We start from the raw sequence: 17842 nt of genomic DNA, 5'->3' as shown, positions 1-17842 counted from the left end.
TCTATGATACAGATAACTACAAATGTAAGTTGTGAAAAAAATATTCTTCTTATTCCAGAATATCTAAGAGCATAATCTTGACAATCATGGACTATTTCTGTTTAAAAAAAGATAAAAAGAATTCCCTTCTAAGTTCAGCTCAAAATCCACCTCCTGTATAGTCATCTGTGGTTTCAAGTTTCTCTGCCATAAGAAGCCACCTTCCTTGTGACCACACAGAATCCCACTTGCTCCTCTCAACAGGAACTCACTGTCTGGTCGCTGCTAAGACAGATCACAGGCCCCTTACGGGCGAGGCCAAGGCCTACCAGTTTTCCTTCCCCTTTAAGAGTTAGCACAGGGTCATTCACAGACCTAGTGTTTGACAAATAAATACGAACACAGTCAAAGTATCTTCGATTCTAAAGATTTCTTTAAATAAGTAAATAAAAATGTAATACAAATTTAAGAACATACAACATTCTACAGAATGAGTTACTGGTTAAAACAAGGACCAAATGGGTCTTTTCTAATTTTAAAATGATGTTCTTAACCCGGATGAACCTTGAAGACATTATGCTAAGTGAAATAAGCCAGACACAAAGGACAAAATGGTATGATTCCACTCATAGGTGGTCCCTAGAGTACTCAAAGGCACACAGAAAGTAAAACAGAGGTTACCAAGGGCTGGAAGGAAAGGGGATGAGGGAGTTATGGGCCAGCAAGTAAAATTTCAGTTTGGGACAAAGAAAATTTTCTGGAAAGAGACTGTGGTGATGGCTGCACAACAGATGACTGTACTTAACGCCAATGAACTACACACGTAAAATGGTTAAAATGGTAAACTTCATGTTGTGTTATACCACACAAAAAAAGCAAACAAATTTAAAAAAAAGAACATACAACATTCAACTATATGCAACATCAACACAGTTGCAGATATGCTGTAGGAAACACAACTGGGTGAGCTGGTACAGATGCAACATAATTTTGCTATACTGTTTGGCCTAATTATCCAAACAGGAGACAAGATAAATTTGTATCTCTGCAATTTACATACCATTGTAACTAAAGAAAAAATTCCTTTAAATAACAGGAAAGATTAAGAATTTATAACTTCATTTAACAAAAAGTACAAGCCCTAAAAACAGATATTTAAAACAGAACTGAAAAGTTTCTAAACAGTAAAACCACTAAAACAGACTCACAAGATACATGTATAACTGAATCTTTGCTGTATACCTGAAACTAACACAACACTGTTAACCAACTACACTCCAATATAAAATAAAAATAAAATAAAAAGCTAAAAAGAAAGATTCACATTGATAAAGTAAAATGATCACAACATAATTAAATGTGCTTTAGACAAAATATATAAAATTTTGGTTTTTAAATATCTCCCACAAAAGATTAAGTGGAGAAGTTTGTTAGTTATTAATCCACGTTAGAACTGAGTGTAATTTAGCTAAATTTTTGCAATCATTCACAAATTCCCCTGATTAAAAATTTCATGAACTATCTTAAAGTCAGGATGTTAAATGATGCCTCAAAATGAAAACTTCTTGGCTTTCTCTTTGCTAAAATTCAGTACGAAAAGCAGAGTTCCTATGGGTTACACTTCTCACATCTTAAATGGACCTTCATATTAGAACGTAACACAGTCACTTAAAACCTGAGCGGGCATGATGTTGCCTGGAACATGAGCACTGTCCGCACACACGCCTGGATGCTGCTGCACTGCCCTCTCGCAAGAGACCTGAACCAGACGCCCCTCAGTTTCCACCTCCTTATAATGAGGACAGTCTCCAAGTTGACGGGAGGATCATATGAGCTCATGTGCACACAGCTGGGCTCACTTCCCAGGGTATGGGTGCCCACCCTCTTTTCTTCAACCCTAAGGCGTTCATTTACCAGCATCCAGCATGCTGATGCCTCAATACACACCAAGGGGAAGCTCACAAGGTCCTACCCGTCCGGGAAAAATACCTCAAAAAAATGTCTTGTTTTCTGTAATTTGTCACATTACTCTCTAAAGTCCTACAATATGACATCTAAGCACATTAAGCTATTGAAACTACAAACACTGAAATAAAATCTCAGTACTCATTGATAACACAGACAGAATGTCTACAGCACTTCATAGACACTGGGCACTTTATGTGTACTAACTTACTTAATCCCCCAGTAACCTTATAAGATAAGCGAGTACTATCAAATGCCTGTTTTACAGAGGAGGCAATCAGGCACAGCTGCTCAGTAACAGGGTTTGATGCCAGGCAATCTGGCTCAAGTTCTTTGTCTCCGGCTCTTTTCCTTCCGTTCTGGATTCCTTTTTAAACCATTTCCTGCCCACTCCTACACTCCTGGATCTCCTGCCCCTCACACCTCCCTTTAGGGCTGTCCCTGCTGGTTCTTCTCTCTTCTTAGTGTCAGCATGCTGACATCTCCTCTTCTCATTCCTTTGAGGAGCTCAGGCACTCTTCTAGCTGCAACTGTCAGCCTGATACTTCACAAATTTTAATTTCTAGCCTGTTTAAGTCACTTTCTTCTCCTCTGCCCAAATACAAATTCTAACCATCCTCATTTCAACGTCTATTCCTGTTGCTTTTAGTGCATAACAAGATATCCCAGAGTTCACTGGTGAGCAACTATTTTATTATGTCCTGGGATTCTGTGGGTCAGGACTTTAGACAAGGCACAGAGGAGATGACTGACCTCTCTTTGCTCCACAACATCTGGGGCTTGGCAGGGACGACTATTTGGCTGGGGACTAGAATCACCTGGAGGAGTCTTTACTCGAATGTCTAGGGTTTGGTGCTAGCTGGTGGGTGGGATCTCAGCTAAAGCCATCAGCTGGAACACCCAGACATGGCCTCTCCTCAAGGCAGAGATCCTCACAGCATGGCAGCCTCAGAGTAACTGGACTTTTACATGGTGGCTCAGGGCTCCAGAGTCTCCCATATTCTTAAAACACTTTCCATCTAATCCAAGCCCACAGTTCCTCCTCACCATAAAAGAAGGAATATACTAAGCATCAAGTGTTTTTCACATACCTTCTTGATTCTTATAAGATCCCAGGCAAAGCAAGTATTATCATCCTTCACAAAAAGAGGAAGATGAAATTTAAGTTTAGAGACATGCCAATAATTATACAGATAGTTAAGGGACAAAGTCACATTCAAACTCAGAATCACGATGATCAAGCTTGCAAATATACACATCTAAATATTTTTTCTCTAATTCCAGGGTAAAGGTTTTCCATAATCAGATTTTTCTTATCAGCTAACCATTAAAAAGTTGTATTTCTTTTGCTCCTAGACTTGAAACAAATTTGTCACGATGTTTTTAATTTATCTATTTAGAAATACATGCACATACTTCAAACATCGAAAACTGAAAATATAGTGAAAAGTCAAGCATGTCATCTGCCATCTGCCCAGTTCATATCCCTGATTAACATGTAACCACTTGTGCATCCTCCAATTCTTAATGCAATATAAACATTTTATTGTCACCCACACACCCCCACACACACGTTTCCCCTACAAAACATGACTCGTCTGCATCATTTCGCTATTCTAAGGGGTCAGTAGGGTGCTTCCTTTTTCATGGCTGCAGTGAGTAACCTTGAGCATAAGGCATTTTGTGTATGCAATTCCCAGAAACAGGGTTTTCAAATATGATATATGCATTTGTATTTAACAGTTGTTGCCAAATTATCATAAGGATAGTTACACTCTCAATGGTAATATCTGTTTCCCTGTAATTTCAATAATGTAATGAATATCAAGTTTCTAGGCTCTGGCCAATCAAACAAGGAAAAAATATATCTTTGAGTGGTCTTTGTGTATATCTTTCACTGAAGGTGAGGTCAAGCAACTTTCTATGTATTTAAAAGTTATTTGTATCCCTTTCCTGTGAATTGTCTGCCCTCAGGTCTAGCCAACTCTTCAACTGTGTTTTTGGCCTTTCTCTCACACTAATTTCTAGCATCTCTTTTTATATTAGCATGGTTATTCTGTTGTCTACAATATGAATTGCAAATATTTCTTCCCAGTTTGTCATTTGACTTCATTTCTGTTAGTATTTGATATGTGAAAATTCTTGGTTTTTATATAAAGTAACTGTTTTCTTTTATGGCTTCTAGATTGAGTCATAATTAAGCAGATCTCCAGTGCAGAATTAAAGAAATATATATAGGAAAAATTAACAACTTTGTATCTCTTTAAGCTTTATTTAAAATATTTCTAAATTTACTGAATGGTTGCAAAGATGGCCTAAAGAGTTTCCATATATTTTCTTTATAAAAGAACTCCAGTTAATAAATTCAGAAATTAAAGAACTAAACACCCCTATTTTTCAACTTCTAAAAAATACTGGATCTAGGCAGTCACCAAGGACTACTAAAATCAGTAACTGAAAGGCTGGTGAGAAACTCTTAAATGGATAAATTGGACTGATAACACCTAAAGCCTATCCATTTTAACATCACAGAATGACAGACAACCAGATATTTAGCTGCTTACCAATGGAAAAATATGCCATCAACCATGAAGCATTCTTGACTAAATTTAAGAGTCAGTGTGGTGAGAGTGAGGCAGGGAGCTGTTGTTGCTCAGTTGCCAAGTCATGTCCGACTCTTTGGGACCCATGGACTGCAGCACGCCAGGCTTCACTGTCCCTCACCATCTCCCAGAGTTTGCCCAAGTTCACATCCATTGAATCAGTGATGCCATCCAACTATCTCATCATCCTCTGCTACCCTCTTCTCCTTTGGCCTTCAATCTTTCCCAGCATCAGGGTCTTTTCCAATGAGTCAGTTCTTCGCATCAGGTAGTCAAACTATTGGAGTTTCAGCTTCAGCATCAGTCCTTCCAATGAGTATTCAGGGTTGAGTTCCTTTAAGATTGACTGGTTTAATCTCCTTGCTGTCAAAGGGACTCCCAAGAATCTTCTCCAGTACCACAATTCAAGTGTCAATTCTTCAGCACTCTGCCTTCTTTATGGTCCAGCTCTCACATTCGTACATGACTACAGCAAAGACCATAGCTTTGACTATACAGATCTTTGTCACCAAAGTAATGTCTTTGCTTTTTAACACACTTCATCTTCTAATTTCATTGCTGCAGTCACCATCAGTAGTGATTTTAGAGCCCAAGAGGAAATCTATCACTGCTTCTACCTTTTCCCCTTCTATTTGCCATGAAGTGATGGGACCAGAAACAGTTAGAAGCAACAGTTAGAACTGGACATGGAATAACAGGCTGGTTCCAAATAGGAAAAGGAGTACTTCAAGGCTGTATATTGTCACCAGGCTTATTTAACTTATATACACAGTACATCATGAGAAACGCTGGGCTGGAGGAAGCACAAGCTGGAATCAAGATTGCCGGGAGAAATATTAATAACCTCAGATATGCAGATGACACCACCCTTATGGCAGAAAGTGAAGAACTAAAGAGCCTCTTGATGAAAGTGAAAGAGGAGAGTGAAAAAGTTGGCTTAAAGCTCAACATTCAGAAAATGAAGATCATGGCATCTGGTCCCATCACTTCATGGCAAATAGATGGGGAAACAGTGGAAACAGTGGCTGACTTAATTTTTCTGGGCTCCAAAATCACTGCAGATGGTGATTGCAGCCATGAAATTAAAAGAGGCTTACTCCTTGGAAGGAAAGTTATGCCCAACCTAGACAGCATATTAAAAAACAGAGACATTCCTTTGCCAACAAAGCTACATCTAGTCAAGGCTATGGTTTTTCCAGTGGTCATGTATGGATGTGAGAGTTGGACTGTGAAGAAAGCTGAGCGCCAAAGAATTGATGCTTTTGAACTGTGGTGTTGGAGAAGACTCTTGAGAGTCCCTTGGACTGCAAGGAGATCCAATCAGTCCATCCTAAAGGAGATCAGTCCTGGGTACTCATTGGAAGGACTGATGTTGAAGCTGAAACTCCAATACTTTGGCCACCTGATGTGAAGAGCTGACTCATTGGAAAAGACCCTGATGCTGGGAAAGATTGAGGGCAGGAGGAGAAGGGGACAACAGAGGATGAGATGGTTGGATGGCATCACTGACTCCATGGACATGGGTTTGGGTGGACTCCAGGAATTGGCAATGGACAGGGAGGCCTGGCATGGGGAGGCCTGTTCATGGGGTCGCAAAGAGTTGGACACGACAGAGCAACTGAACTGAACTGAACTGATGGGACCAGATGCCACGATCCTAAGTTTTTTTTAATACTGAGTTTTAAGCCAGCCTTTTCACTCTCCTCTTTCACCCTCATCAAGAGGCTCTTTAGTTCTTCTTCACTTTCTGCCATTAGAGTGGTATCATCTGCATATCTGAGGTTTTTGGTATTTCTCCTAGCAATCTTGATTCCAGCTTGTAACTCTTCCAGCCCAGCATTTTGGATGATGTGCTCTGTGTGCAAGTGAAAGTGTAAGTTGCTCAGTCATGTCCAACTCTTTGCAACCCATGGACTATACGATCCATGGAATTCTCCAGGCCAGAATACTGGAGTGGGTAGCCTTTCCCTTCTCCAAGGAATCTTCCCAACCCAGGGATCGAACCAAGGTTTCCTGCATTGCAGGCAGATTCTTTACCAGATGAGCCACAAGGGAAGCCCAAGAATATTGGAGTAGGTAGCTATCCCTTCTCTAGCAGATATTCCTGACTCAGGAATTGAACCAAGGTCTCCTGCACTACAGGTGGATTCTTTACCAACTGAGCTATCAAGGAAGCCCTGTACGTATAACAGGGTGATAATAAACAGACTTGACATACTTCTTTATCAATTCTGAATCCATCAGTTGTTCCACATAAGGTTCTAACTCTTGCTTCCTGACCCACGTACAGGTTTCTCAGGAGACAGGTAAGATGGTCTTGGTATTTCCATCTCTCTAAGTTTTTCCACAGTTTGTTAAGATCCACACAAAGGCCTTATTATCATAGTAAATGAAACAGAAGTAGATGTTTTTCTGGAATTCCCTTGCTTTCTCTACGATCCAATGAATGCTGCCAATTTGATTTCTGGTTCCTCTGCCTTTTCTAAACCCAGCTTGAACATCTGGAAGTTTTTGGTTCCGTTATGCTGAAGCCTAGCTTGAAGGATTTTGAGCATAACCTTACTAGCATGGCAGATGAGTACAACTGCCTGGTAGTCTCAACATTCCTTAGTACTGCCCTTCTTGGGAACTGGGATGAAGATTGACCTTTTCCAGTCCTGTAGCCATGGCTGGGTTTTCTAAATTGGCTGACATATTGAGTGCAACACTTTGATAACATCATTTTTAAGGATTTTAAATAGCTCTGCTGGAATCCCATGACCTCCACTAGCTTTACTGGCAACAGTGCTTCCTTCCTAAGGCCCACTAGAACTTCACACTCCAGGATGTCTGGCTCTGAGTGAGTGACCACACCACCGTGGTTATATGGGTCATAAGATCTTTTTTGTACAGTTCTTCCATGTATTATTGCCATCTCTTCTTGATCTCTTCTGCTTCGATTAGGTCTTTATCGTTTCTGTCCTTTATTAAGCCCATCTTTGGATGAAATGTTCCTTTGATACTTCCAATTTTCTTGAAGAGATAGCTAGTCATTCCCTTTCTGTTGCTTTCTTCTAACTCTCTGCAGTGTTCATTGAAGAAGGCCTTCTTGTCTCTCCATGCTATTCTCTGAAACTCTCCCTTTAGTTGGGTGTACCTTTCCCTTTCTCCCTTGCTTTTCACTTCTCTTCTTTACTCAGCTGTTTGTAAAGCCTCCTCAGACAACCACTTTGTCTTGCATTTTTTTTCTTTGGGATGGTTTGGTTCACTACCTCCAGTATAATATCATGAACCTCTGTCCATAGTTCTTCAGGCACTCTGTTTACTAGATCTAATCCCCTGAATCTATTTATCATCTCCAATGTATATTTATTGGGGATTTGATCTAAGTTGCACCTGACTGGCCTAGAGGTTTTCCCCACTTTTTTTAGTTTAAGCCTGAACTTTGTTATAAGGAGCAAATGATCTGAGACACAGTCAGCTCTCGGTCTTGTTTTCACTGACTATATACAGCTTCTCCATCTTCAGCTACAAAGAATGTAATCAGTCTAATTTTGGTATTGACCATTTGGTGATCTCCAAGTGTAAAGTCGTCTCTTGTTGAAAAAGGGTGTTCGCTATGACCAGGGCATTCTGTTAGCCTTTGCCCTGCTTCATTTTGTACTCCAAGGCTAAATTTGCCTCTTACATCAGGTATCTCTTGACTTTCTACTTTTGCATCCCAATTCCCTATGAATAAGACATCTTTTTTTGGCATTAGTTCTAGGTCTTGTAGGTCTTCATAGAACTAATCAACTTCAGCTTCTTTGGTAAGCCTCTAAATCTAACTACTAGTATATAAGCAACACAGGAGCTAAAGGAACATGTTAAACTATTAATAAATCGTAAGAAAATAATGAGCAGAACCCAGGAGGTGGGGAATTCTATAAGACAAATGACCTTGTTTCTTCAACAAATTGTTAGCAGATAAAAAGAAATAGCAAACTAACAAGTTAAAAGAGACTTGAAGACTTGATTTATCAGATATAATGTGTGACTCTTATCTGAATCCTTATTCAAACAAAGCAATTTGTAAAGAGATACCTGTGAGAAAAATCAAAGAAATGTTAACAATGGTTAGATATTTGATATTAAGGAATTATTATTGATTTCAAATATACTATTTTAAAGACTTTATATTTTAGAGATACAGTAAAGTCTTTATCAATGAAATGACATATCTAGGATTTGCTTTAAAATAATTCAGCAGGTGATTCATATTGATGCATGGCAGAAACCAACACAATATTGTAAAGCAATTATCCTTCAATTAAAACTAAATAAATTTTAAAATAATTCAGCAGGGAAGGTGTGTGACAAGCAGGATGAATAAAGGCAGACTTCCGTTTGTATTAATGGTTGGGTGATAGACATATTCAAACTCATTATACTATTTTAACTTTGTTTACATTTGAACATTTCTACAATAATTTAAAAACTGACCGCAATCCTGACATTTTCTAGCGATTTTTCCCCGTAAGAATTTTGATGTGCCAGGCTAACAGGCCAGTCACTTCAATCGATACCTTGGAATAACATGTTGACTGAATATAGAAAAAGCCAGGTGCATGACTCCATGAAGAACAAAGATGTCTAAAGGATGACTTCTGGCATAGAAGTGTCAGGAGATCCAACAGAAATAACTCCCATGACTTTTTCATAAAGCTCAATCCTCTACATCTTTCTTTAGTGTTTAAAAAAATAAGCAGCATTTATTGAGCATTTATGCATAGAGCACTGTGCTAGAAGACACACATTAGGAAAGGGTCCTTGTCTTTAAGAAATTAATTCAAACGTTCATCAACTTGTCTACATGTGCTGGGCAATCTGCTAGACATTCTAAGGTAAGGACAGACAGTCACTTTTCTTCTAGAAAACTGTGACTCAGGCTTTAATAAAACCAAATTCTAATGAGCAAATGTTCTCTCAACCTTAAATGTAACAAATTTACCTTGATTCAATCTTTGAACAATCTTTGAACAATCTTTGATTAACACAATCTAAATTATCCCTCAATCTAATTTCCATAAACTCAATGGAGAATGTATAACCATAGGGAACATATTCATTATATTACCTAGAATTATGAATTGTTCACATAATCTTAGATTCATAATCTAGGATTCATCAAAGATTAGATAGTTGCCCTCTCCTGGCAAATTTCTTTACTGCAGTCTGACTCAACCAAATACTGGACTCAAATTAGAGAGGTATACAGCAGTGAGTCAGTGGGGAATGCCCAGGCATGGAACAGTTTCCAAAGCTGGACAAAGAAAATAGCAGAGAAGATACAAAAAGGAAAAAGGAGGAGAAGGGAGGTGATTCAAATAAATCTGTAAATTACTATTGTTACAACTAAATTGTGAGAGATTATGATGATTCTCATTCTCAATCATTCTCCCAATGCTGATACTTTTCAGATAAAGTGAAAGTGAAAGTCGCTCAGTTGTGTCCGACTCTTTGCGAACGCATGAACTATACAGTCCATGGAATTCTCCAGGCCAGAATACTGGAGTGGGTAGCCTTTCCCTTCTCCAGGGGATCTTCTCAATCCAGGGATTGAACCCAGGTCTCCTGCATTGCAGGCAGATTCTTTACCAGCTGAGCCACAAGGGACGCTCAAGCCTTGGGTAAGTTCTTTCTGTGCCTCAGTTTCCTTATCCCTAAAAATAGGGCTAATATTACCTACCCCATTGGCTTATTGTGAGGATCGATAAGGCAATACATGTAAAGAATGCACAACTGTGTTCAGCACGTAGTAATCAGTTGTGTTTGTTGTTATTCAGATGTCAGCTCAAGCATCCACACTTCCGATCTCCCAGCACAGATCAAGTTCCTTTGTTAAATGCTCTCACCGAGCTGTGTCCTTTTCATCATTACATTTCTCCATCTATAATCACACATTCATGTGATTCTATTGAATATGTGATTTAATCCAATAGACTGTTCTATGAGAGAAGAAACCATATCTGGTTTTACTCAGTCTACTTCCCAGCATTCAGCGCAGTGGGTGGTACTCAATGAATAAATTCAATTATAAAGTTCCCAGACACTCTAATAAATAACATCACTTAACACTCGAATAGGCTAAATTGTGTTGAAGATAAGTTGAAATCCTAAATCTCAGTACCTCAGAGTGTGACCTTATTTGGAAATAAAGTTAACTGCAAACATCATTAGCTAAATTAAGATTAGGCATGTGTGCTAAGTTGCTTCAGTCATGTCTGACTTTTTGCAACCCTATGGACTGTAGCCTGCCAGGCTCCTCTATCCATGGGATTCTCCAGGCAAGAATACTGGAGTGGGTTACCATGACCTGTTCCTGGGGATCTTCCTTACCCAGGGATCGAACCCATGTCTCTTATGTCTCCTGCATTGGCAGGCGAGTTCTTTACCACTAGCACCACAAGGCATACTGGAGTAAAATGGACTTAATCCTATGTGACTGATGTCCTTAAAAAAGGGAAATTTGGACACCAACAGAAGCAGAGATGGGAGTAATGCTGCTGCTGCTGCTGCTGATGCTAAGTCGCTTCAGTCCTGTCCAACTCTGTGCGACCCCATACCTGGCAGCCCACCAGGCTCCTCCGTCCCTGGGATTCTCCAGGCAAAAACACTGGAGTGGGTTGCCATTTCCTTCTCCTATGCATGAAAGTGAAAGTGAAAATGAAGTCGCTCAGTCATGTCCGACTCTTAGCGACCCCATGGACTGCAGCCCACCAGGCTCCTCTGTCCATGGGATTTTCCAGGCAAGAGAACGGAGTTGGGTGCCATTGCCTTCTCCGGGGAGTAATGCAGCTGCAAGCTAAGAAACACCAAGGACTGCCAGCTACCCCCAGAAGCTGGGAAGAGGCAAGGGAAGGATGCCCCTGACTCCCTTCAGTTTTCAGAGGGAGTGTGGTTCCACCAATGCCTTGAATTCAGACTTCTAATCTCCAGAACTGTGAGACAGGTTTCTGTTGTTTGAACAGTTCAGTCTGTAGTGCTTTGATATGGCAGTCCACTGAAACTAGGACAAGTACCAGTTTGTTTGGTATTTCAAAGTTATGTGTAGTGACTTTTCCTCCCAAGCCAGAAAAAAAAAAATGTTAATAGATAATACATTTTTAGAAGAAACTAGTAAGACTCGCTTTTCTCCTCCATTCTCAATGACTATACCCTAAAATCCAGTCATATACTTTAACAGTCTTGTTATTTTTTTCTTCTTTATTCACAATACCTTTTCCAGCAATATACAGAACTAAGTCCTACACAAGAATTCATTAATAAAATGAAAACAAAATTTAGTAGTGAATCGAGACTTAAATGAACTATACACATCCAAAATAGTACCTTGCAATGATGAGGTTAACTTTTCTACACCATACTTTACAACTTGGGTCATAAATTCATCTTTTGCCCACAATATGGGCATAAACTCATCTTTTGCCCACAATATGGGAGGGGATAATAAATAAGTTGACTTTTTGCCCCCCTGCACATCTTAGAAGTTGTTACAATTCTTACTTTATTGTGGGATTCTGATATGGTAAATCACAGAAGTTTGTGATTCAAAGAAAAAGGAAACCTTTTGTGACTGCTGGCATATTTCAGCATGAAGTGGCTAAGACTCAACTTTGTGCAAACAGAATATCTAATGCCCGGCTTTATCTTTAGAGAATAGCTGTCATCTTGCAGTGTGCATGGTTGAGGCAGAGTGGGGGGACAGTCAAGAAGTCCATCACCTGTGCCATCGCTTCCTCCTGCATTATATACAGGTCCACATGCTCCCCAAATCTGGGACACTGTCAGCTTAATTTATGAAAATTTCTCTGGCATCCTGGACAAGACAAGCTAAACTCTATTTCAACTAGAAATGTGACAGAAGAGTCAAGACTCTCGTGTATTTCCGTAAACTCATAAAAAGGACAATTAATGAGACAAGTTATACTCAGCCTCTGGTGGATAATACTTTCTAAGGCTTCCCTTGTGGCTTAGCTGGTAAAGAATCCACAGGCAATGTGGGAGACCTGGGTTCGATCCCTGGGTTGGAAAGATCCCCTGGAGAAGGGAAAGGCTACCCACTCCAGTATCCTGGCCTGGAGAATTCCATGGACTGTATATTCCATGGGATCGCAAAGAGTCAGACACCACTGAGTGACTTTCACTTTCACTTTTAAGTGTCCCTGATGGCTCAGATGGTGAAGAATCTGTCTGCAATGCAGGAGACCCAGGTTCAATCCCTGGGTCAGGAAGATCCCCTGGAGGAGGGAATGAAAACAAAACCCACTCCAGTATTGTTGCCAGGAGAATTCCATGGACAGAGAAGCCTGGTGGGCTACAGTCCATGGGGATCACAAAGAGTCAGACACGACTGAGTGACTAACACTTTCACTTTCACTGTCTAAGAGGTTGTCACCATTTACACCCAGGAGAGGACAGGGGAAGGGAAGGGTCAGACACAAGGACATGAAGACCAAACACCTCAGGGAATAGTAGAACCTCCAATTTAATTAAGGTTCTGAATTTCAGAAATACAGGAAATATTTAGAAAGAAGACCTCAGCAAAGTAAATTCTTGAATATGTAAGAGAACTTGGATGTGGTTAAACTCAAATGGAACAGCAATAGATAAAGGTGAGCTGTCCTGTGATGCTATTCAAAGGACAGCCAGTTCCTGGAAGAGATGAGTTTCTCCTCCAGCCTTCCCTCCACTATGAACTACAGCCCAGTGGCGAACAACAACAGGAGACTTGCACAACCTTGACACAGCCCTGTTACAGCTGCAACCATTATAAGGTACACAAAGGAAAGTAAAGAAAAGTGTACCAGGCAAGGGTCATGAAGCTACACTGCAGCACAAGGAGAACTGAAAGACTCCCCAAACACCAGAAACTGGCATCAATCCACTTAAGAGGAACTGAAAAAATATACAATAATAATTTGGGGAATATAAAGAAAAATTTATTTAATTTTATATTTTACAATATTTAATTCAACACTAGTAACAGGAATTAATACACAGAGATATAAAAGATGTTAAGTATCTTATTTATAAACATAGAAAAGTGATAGTTTCAAAGAAGTTTGTTTCTATCCAAAATAATCTATAGTGGGCATTGAATTATGATCTCTAAAGAAATAAAAATTAGGAATTGGGTAAGAGTGTTTTCTCTTACTTACTTCTGTATTTTCTATAGATTTAAAGTATCCTTCCTTCTCCCACCTAGGTGGGCCCAAGGCCTGGACCTCCACCCTTTCAGGTTCATTCCTTTAAGTTCAGCATCATCCTTGTCATCCTCTCCTCTGTCTTCTCTTTATGTACCTCTAAGGAATCAATGGAAACAGTGTCAAACTTTATCTTTTTGGGCTCCAAAATCACTGCAGATGGTGACTGCAGCCATGAAATTAAAAGATGCTTACTCCTTGGAAGGAAAGTTATGACCAACCTAGATAGCATATTCAAAGGCAGAGACATTACTTTGCCAACAAAGATTCGTCTAGTCAAGGCTATAGTTTTTCCAGTGGTCATGTATGGATGCGAGAGTTGGACTGTGAAGAAAGCTGAGTGCCAAAGAATTGATGCTTTTGAACTGTGGTGTTGGAGAAGACTCTTGAGAGTCCCTTGGACTGCAAGGAGATCCAACCAGTCCATTCTGAAGGAGATCAGCCCTGGGATTTCTTTGGAAGGAATGATGCTAAAGCTGAAACTCCAGTACTGTGGCCACCTCATGCGAAGAGTTGACTCATTGGAAAAGACTCTGATGCTGGGAGGGATTGGGGGCAGGAGGAAAAGGGGACGACAGAGGAAGAGATGGCTGGATGGCATCACTGACTCAATGGACATGAGTTTGAGTGAACTCCGGGAGATGGTGATGGACAGGGAGGCCTGGCATGCTGCGATTCATGGGGTTGCAAAGAGTCGAACACGACTGAATGACTGAACTGAACTGAACTGAAGAAATCAATATTAAGTCCTTAAGTATGATCCTCTAGATAGAGGCTTTCAAAATTTTGACCACAGTATAAGAAACACATTCTACATATGCAGCTAGTACATACCGCCCCCAGAAAAAAATAATACCAATAAAACCTACTTGGAAGTTTCTCAAAACATTTACCCTTACTACATATGATAGACTCATTTTTCTCCATTGTACTCCACCTTATTTTACTGCTGGTGACCCAAGTATTAGGTCAGAACTCAGTCTGAAATGCTTAGTAGAGACGATAACACTGATATATCTTACTGAGTAGCAACATAAGGAAGCAGATAAGAGTTCTGTCTTTAGTCTGCCAGGATTCAAACACCAGCTCAACCACTTGAAGTTGTCAACCTCTCTGCCTCTGCTTCCTTATCATGGGGTAAAAGAACAGTGCTTAATTCAAAAATGAAGGTTAACCAAGACCACACATATAAAGCACTTGGAGCATGAAAAGTATTCAATTAATGGCTATTAATAATTCTTAAATGGTCTGTGAGTTTTTAGTGTGGTAAAATATATACATAACACTCATCATCTTAACCATTTTAACATGTGCAATTCAGAGGCAGTTAGCACATTCATAATATGTGCAACCATCAAAACTCTCTAATCCCAGAACACTTTCATCATCCCAAAAGGAAACCTAGAACCCGCTAAGCCCATTAAGCAGATTCTCCCCATTTCACTCTTCTCCCCAAGCCCTCTTGGGCAGGATGATGATTAGATTCTCCCTAATCTGATTTCTCTTCCTAGGTCCACAGACTCTTTAAATAATAAATTAACACTTGACTAGAATCATTTTCTTAGGTAGAACGAAGTGTTCTTTACAGTCATTAGTTCTATGGCTCATGAAACAAACCTCTACGAATCATTTCTTAAGTAAACCTTTTTGAGACACTTAAGGTAATTCTGTGACCTGCCTCAGGGTCAGAAATCGCTCTGTCTGTGAATTCTATTAGGGCAAGATTTCCAAAGCTTGATCAAGTGCAAAGGACACTTTCAGTGTACACAAGAGGCAGACAGAGCAAGGCCCTGAGAAAACGTTTCTACATCGTGGACTATCACCACATCATAGAATATTTACAAAAGGAAGAATGTTTATTCTTCAGTCTTTGCATTTTGAAATTCTGTATTCAAGGCTCCAAACGTTTACCAACATGGGGTTAAAAAAAGTAAACATGGACACAGAACTAGATATCCATGTCTTGGCTTTAGGATGCACTGTCATTTCCTTTTTGGACCTCACCCCTCTCACACTGATTTCCCACCCTTCCTTTGGGGTGGGGGGAGACCAGTGCAAAAATAACTGTTTTTCCCAGAATCAATTAAGGGAGTCTCCAGAAACTTGCTGGGGGAAATAAACCTGACCCGGGAGGTAACCTTGCAAAGCAGCTCTGTTACTCTTTGAGAAATGGTGACAGCAGAAGGTTTCTTGGGTCAAAGAAATAAATGTCACGAGAGGTACAGAAGATGTGAACTGGAAAACAACGTCCTTAGTCCCACCTGTGTAACTCAGAGTTTTTTTTTTTACTCTCCCTCTTTTTTTTTAATTTGACCAACACCCATCACCCAGAAAACAGGCAGCGGAGTCCTCTGTTAATGTCCACCCCGACCCTGCGCCCTTGCTCTCAGCCTCCTGGGCAAAAGCCTGACCCTCCTCTGGCGCGGAGAGCACCGGGCCAACCCGGTTCCTTTGGGATGGGGGATGAGGGGTGGGTGATACAGGGACTCCGGGTCTCACTGCCCAGAAAACTTCCCCGACTCCCAGGGAGACGCTTTCCTGCTTTGGGATTTGGGAAGTGGGGTAGGAAAGGGGGAGAAGGCTTTAAGCAGCAAACTAACCCAAGAAACTTCACACCTCAAACTCCGGGAAAGCCTGTACCCAGAATGATATCCAATTCTGGGAAAGTCTTGAGCTGTAGTGACCTCGATGTGAACAAAACATAACTATGACTTTCCCAAGAGCCGGGTGCCCTGACAAGTCAGCGAGAATGCGGGTCCCCGATGCTCCCCCGGCGCTCCAAACACACGAAGCCAAGACTTCATCCCAGACCTACCAAAAAATGAGACCTCAAGAGCAAGGATGACTTAAGAAGCCATCACTTCCCGGAGCCCAGAAGCACGTTCCTCAGGTATCCGGCCCTGGACGTTCAGGTTCCCACCCGGGGGCATGAGGAAGCTCGGTGACCGTGGTCCCGCCAGCCCAGGCTGGAGGAGAGGGCTGCGTGCAGGCAGTGGGAGGACCCCGCGAGGACGGCTGCAGACAGGCCCCGGAGGGAGAGGCCGCTGACTCTCCAGGCGCCCGAAATGAGCCCCACCCAGGGCCCTGTCCTTGGCCGGACGGCTGGGCCAGGGCCGAGGGCGGGGTTCGGCAAGTGCCAGCATTCGTCTTCCTCCAAGAGTGAGCAACTCCGGAAACTTCCCGCGGCCACCACCCCCGTGCCCTGCACGCCGGCCGGCCAGCGAGCACACTGACCTGAGATGGTTTCCTGGTAGCCTTTGGTGAAGAACTGCATGGCCGTGGCCGCCCTCCAGGGCGTCTTGATCAGCCCCTGCCGCTCGGGGTCCTCTCCCAGCGAGCGCAGGATGGACGAGTAGGCGGCCGCCAGGTTGGGGAGGTTCAGCTCGTTGTCCTCCTCGCTGCGAGGCCGCTCGCCGTTCCAGCCGTCCGCCGGCTGCGCGCTCTTGCTCTCCGGTCGCGGCGGCTTCTCGGCGGGCGGGCTTGGCCCGGGCCGCGGAGGCTCCCCCTCGAGGAACCCATTGCTGCACCTGGCGCCCCGCGACTTCAGCGTCACCCGCCCCGGACCCTTCTCCATGGACCCGCCGCTGCCGCTCCGGAAGGACCCTCGGGTGCGTGAGGGACTTCAGGTGAACTTCCCGGGAGGGGAGTGGGCTCTGACCCGAGTCACCTGAGGAAGATAGGCCTGGAGCCAGCAATACGTTCCGAGTCTGGGACAGGCGAGCCAGAAGAGTACTGTGTCGCCTCCTTTTTATGGGCTGGCGGCTCTGTCGGCGCCGCGGGGCGTTTCTATTGGCCGAGCCTCCTGGCGTCAAGGCGCTCACTCCGCCCCCCGCCCCTCCCCGCCCTCCGCCCGGTGCCCTGGGGGCCGGCAGACGCCGGGAGGACCTTGTCCGAGCCCCTCCCGCGCCAGCCGTGCGGATTGGATTGGACCCTTTAGCTGTGACCAGATAAACCAAACCCTAAAGGGGGCTGGTGGCCGGAGCGTGGGGAGGCAAGGTCTGAGTGCCCAGTCAACCATTCCCTCTTAGGGCAAAGAGGCTGCATCAGAAGTGTTCTGGTCCCCTCGTCCTG

The 17842-nt window shown here is 42.3% G+C and overlaps 1 protein-coding gene across 1 annotated transcript in view; it reads right to left on the bottom strand.

The window, feature by feature from the left end:
- GCH1 (GTP cyclohydrolase 1) overlaps positions 1-17488 on the bottom strand; it is a 52930-nt gene extending 35442 nt beyond the window's left edge. Inside the window, exon 1 of the mRNA XM_006064866.4 lies at positions 17006-17488. Coding sequence (XP_006064928.1) covers positions 17006-17345 — 340 coding nt within the window. The 5' untranslated portion in view covers positions 17346-17488. The remainder of the gene's footprint in view (positions 1-17005) is intronic.
- Positions 17489-17842: the final 354 nt, after the last annotated feature.

This window comes from Bubalus bubalis, chromosome 11 (genome assembly GCF_019923935.1).
Source record: "Bubalus bubalis isolate 160015118507 breed Murrah chromosome 11, NDDB_SH_1, whole genome shotgun sequence".
NCBI classification, from domain to species: Eukaryota; Metazoa; Chordata; class Mammalia; order Artiodactyla; family Bovidae; genus Bubalus; species Bubalus bubalis.
Note: the sequence above shows the minus strand (reverse complement) of the source record. Positions and strands in the feature narration are given on the sequence as shown.